Source organism: Eutrema salsugineum, unplaced genomic scaffold (genome assembly GCF_000478725.1).
Source record: "Eutrema salsugineum unplaced genomic scaffold, Eutsalg1_0 scaffold_5, whole genome shotgun sequence".
Taxonomy (NCBI): Eukaryota; Viridiplantae; Streptophyta; class Magnoliopsida; order Brassicales; family Brassicaceae; genus Eutrema; species Eutrema salsugineum.
Genome location: NW_006256612.1, coordinates 5,049,256 through 5,053,821, shown reverse-complemented (window position 1 = coordinate 5,053,821; position 4,566 = coordinate 5,049,256). Strand labels below are relative to the sequence as shown.

At 36.9% G+C, this 4,566-nt stretch overlaps 1 protein-coding gene across 1 annotated transcript; it reads right to left on the bottom strand.

The window, feature by feature from the left end:
• Positions 1-2,725: 2,725 nt before the first annotated feature.
• On the bottom strand, positions 2,726-4,566 carry LOC18992162 (protein GRAVITROPIC IN THE LIGHT 1). The gene has a single exon (XM_006415526.2). It carries the CDS (start codon positions 4,527-4,529, stop codon positions 3,111-3,113), a length of 1,419 nt encoding a protein of 472 aa, XP_006415589.1. The 5' UTR covers positions 4,530-4,566; the 3' UTR covers positions 2,726-3,110.

Sequence of the window (4,566 nt, the reverse complement as noted above, 5' to 3'; positions counted from 1 at the left end):
CTCGGCGTATTTAATAAGTAGTATAAAATTTATATGCAGCCATGCTCTTGAAATTAGTGGTTGAGGGGATTCGGTTACAACTTACAAGTACAACTTACATATAATACATTGAGAAATCATAGAATGAGTACTATAAAACAATATCAGCTATATAGTCCTTACCAATGTTTAATACTACCATTAACGAACTTTAATTAACAAGTCGTAAATGTTTGTGTTGCAAATTTATTTAAATCGATTTAAGATTCGTATAGAGATTTTATTGGAAACTGAAACTATAGTGAAAAGTTGAGAACCAAATGGAAAAATTCAAAACACTTACCTAAACCTCTTCATAATCCAAGCTTCGTATAATATATATATATATATATATATATATATATATATATGAGAGATTTCAATCATACTAATACTCAAAAGGAAAAAAGTTGGTAGTTACTTGTAGAGGTAGCGTTGAATTGGCTGGCCCTAGGCCACCGCTCATTTATTAGAGATTCGTATAGTTTTCTTGAGGATTATTCAAACTGCAATCAGTTAGAGATATGTCATCCTGTATATTTCGACTGTAGAAATATGGACAACTGAAAATAATGTATAATACTACTGTTCTTTTATAAGTACATACACCTAACGCACAGTTCTTTGCATTTTAACATAAGTATATTTGGTCAGTAATACTAATAACTTATTACATTTTTATGGGATTTTTTCCATTACAGATTACATTGCATTCGTATCTCAAGCTCCTGACTAATCTCATTGCATTTGTTTTCCAGACTCCATTACCTTTTTAGGAATCAATTATTTCCATGTTTAGCTTCCACTGTAATTATTGGTGAATCATTTTTTATTATTTTCGAATTTAAAATTAACCTTTAATTTAATATCTACTGTAATGATTTAATTTCGTACTGTTATGATAGTCAAAATTGTCACCCAATTTCCGACCGAATTCCATTTTCAACAAACGATTTCTTATGTCGATATCGGACCAGCAAATCGGTTATTTAAAGCAGTGTTACTTGAAAATGATTCACCAATAAAAATAAAACGTCAATTCGTAAACCTCTCTGTAAAGAAAACCTGTTAAGTTTAGCAAAATCATAAATAATATTGTAAAAATTAATTTCAAGACATATTAACGCGTCGACATGTTGTCATGTTGGGATAAAGTAGTTTATATTTTCCATTCCATGTAATAAATAAAAACAATTAATTTAAAGTTGGATTGGATATGATATTGTAAAGTATGATCCATCCATCCAACCCAATATAAGTCCAGTATTCGTTACTGGGCAAACTCGATATACGTAACGTACGTATGCAAAAGTGTATCCCCATTATCGCATACACAGACATATACTAGCCCTAGACGATGTGTTCGTCGCAAAGTTTAAGTCTCATACCCGAAAAGAGCTGAATTAGTTGGGTGTTTTGTTTGGTACGTATACGTACATGCGACCTATGGCCATGTATAAACTTATAAGTTTTATAATATCAGTATATACGCTCTAATAAACAAAAACCAGTACATACGTGATTTCACCAAGGCAAATATATATATATATATATTAATTGTGATTGATACGTATATTTATGATTAAGTTTTAAATACAAAATGTACTTCATAAAGAACAAAATCAATGCTCGTGATTTTCCTTTTAGATTGATTTTCTTAATTATATTGGATATTCATCTATATAAATAGAGGGCATCGATTCTTACTTCTCATTCATATAGTTGTGGAGAAATACATCTTATATAGAATTAAACATATAAAAAAAAGTGTGAAGGAAAATGTCGTCGTCAAACTCAACGCTTCACGTTGTTGCTCATTTTGTAAAATATAGCAATATTATTAGCGCATTATAACTATAGCCTGAAACACAAAATACAAGGTTATCTTAAAACGAGAAACCGATGATCAAAAGACCAGTCACTGCAATAAAGTTTATATTATTGACATCATTAGTGCAATACACTACTTTGAAAAATAGCTTTTACATTAGTTCTGATTGTTTATTTACGTTTGAATTTGTGTTCAAATGACCATATCTCTTACATCAAAATAGCCAACTTATAAAATCTACAATGATTAAAATGTATGGAATGAAAACTGATATCTAATTTTCGTTCCTTTTTTATTTAATTTATTCCTTTTCATTTTCATCATTGATTCATGCCAGACCAACTCGCATCCATCTATATTAAATCAAAGGAATTAATTATACAGCGGCATTTAATCGTTTGCCTAACAAGTTAGATTTCAAAAATCGGTCGTGTGTGGAACTCTCTTATTGGTCAATCTATCTCACAAGATTGATTGTCTTACGTCATACAGGTCTGTCTCACTCACTCTCTTACCCAAACCAAATATTTTTTTCACACTCTCCCTTTTTTTCCATTCATTATCTATACACGTTTACTAATTTCTTAAGCTCACGCATACCATTCAATATTTGATTAATATGAATCTTAATATCACTAAATTAGCTAAACTGATACTATTAACAAGTTAATCAGGTCAATTAAAGCCGCCGCAGCACAAATGTTTGACTCTAAAAACAGATTCTAATCTTTTTTTTTTTTTTTTTTTTAACAGATTCTAATCTTATTCTCAAGTCACTCCACAATCTTGTCATAATTATAAGAAAAATTCTAGCTACGGCGTCATAACTCATAACCTTTTTCTTTATAACTAAGACTTATAGTTTTAGCTGCCAAAATAAAAATATTTACAAGCATTGTCCGACCAACTCCAGACATTATAAAAGTATCAGTTATATAACAAAATGTAAAAAACAAAAAAAAACATAGAATACTATTCATCTTCCATGCCATCCTACTTTGCTGTATTTTATCATCTAAAACTTTGTAATAAATTTTTTATCATTTATCGTTTTCTTTCACTAAACTATTTTGATGATGATTGTCCCTTCGCGCCATTTTCTGTCTCCGTCACATTCTAAACAGGTCCCACATGCCAGTCCTGCTGCCACCAAGGCCAATCATGACCCACCCATTCCTTTTACACGCGCCACCGCTCTTTTTCTTCGCCGGCGCGTGAAATTTTCTTTTGAATTTGTTTTCGTTGGCTATTGATGTGATTCTCATGAGTTAACCGGCGGGTGAGAACCAGGCACCGGAGTCAAGTAAACCTGGCTCTGTATCACGAAATCGCCGATCTTAAACCCGGGAACAACCGTGAACCCGACCCGGATATCTGCATTATCGCCGGGGAAGAGTGACTCGTCGCCTGTTTTCACGCTCTCCATGTACACTTGAGAGAATCTACAACCTCTTTTGAGCTGAAACACCGTGACGTTTTCGCTGATAGAAAACGCCAAGCAGTGTAGAAGCCAGATCCGTTTAGACATCTCGTAGAACGTTGCGAAGAAACCCGAATCCGGAAACCCGCCCGAGTTAACCAGCTTCCTCTGGTTCAAGTTCCCGAAGAAGGAACACTCCATCTTCGCGTGTACAACGCTCAGGTACTTTTGGAGCGTGAACCTCGCGAAGGATGAACCCGGGTTTCGGGTCAAGTACTGGACCGGGTCGACGGATCTTAGGTTTTCGAATTGCTCACGGCTCGGTTTCTCGTCGATGTTAGGTAACGAGAAATTGGGAGATTCGAAATTCTCCAGCATTTTCCCGCACACGAAGCACTCGAACGCGAAGCAACGGTGGCTCGGCCTTGCGAAGACGGTGGAGGCGTTTCGTACGTTTATCGATACGGCGGCGGAAGCGGCGGCGTCGAGATCCCAGCTCGCCGATTCCATTTCCTTCACCACCGATTTGACGAAGCTCCGTACGGATCTCAACGTAAAACCTAGAATCTGAACGAAGTGGCTTAAATTCAAATTCGAAAACTGGATGCTATCGAACGGAGAGATCGATCCACTCGCCGTGAGTTTCTTTTCCAGCGATTTGTTGAACGCCGAGTTTTCCTCGAGATTCGTCTTCAACGAATCGATTCTCGATTGCTTCTCAGTAACTTCCGATTCGAGCTTTTTGATTGTGATTTCGTATGTTCTCATCAAACTCTGTTGCTCCTGGATCTCAGCGAGCATAATCGCCACTTGAGGAGACAGATTCAGCTCCTTCCTCAGAAAATTCCGTTTCAGCTCCGATAACGCTCTAAGCTCCTCGACCACCGCCGTATCCGCCGCTTGAATGGCGTCGTTGTCGTACGGACGCTGCGCCATCTGAAGCTCCGCGTACGCGGCTTTAATGGAGGTCGTGCTGGCGAAGATCTTCGCAACCACCGCTTCTAAGACGGCTCTCCGACGCTCTCGAACCTTGGTCTCTCCACTCCTGCTACTGCTCGAAGTACTCTTCAGATCGAAGACGGAATCTCCATCATCATCCTCGTCGTCGAAGTTTGGATTCTGTGACTTCAACATACAGATTCCGATTCCGTTGTTGGAAGAGACCTTCGTCGACGTCGATCTCAAGCTGCATACCTTCTGGAATGTTCTCGCTATCCTGTTTTTTCTTCTGATGGACGGATTCTTCTTTAGTGTCTCCATTGAAACAGAGCTTGGAATTAAAGTTTCTCTGGATGTT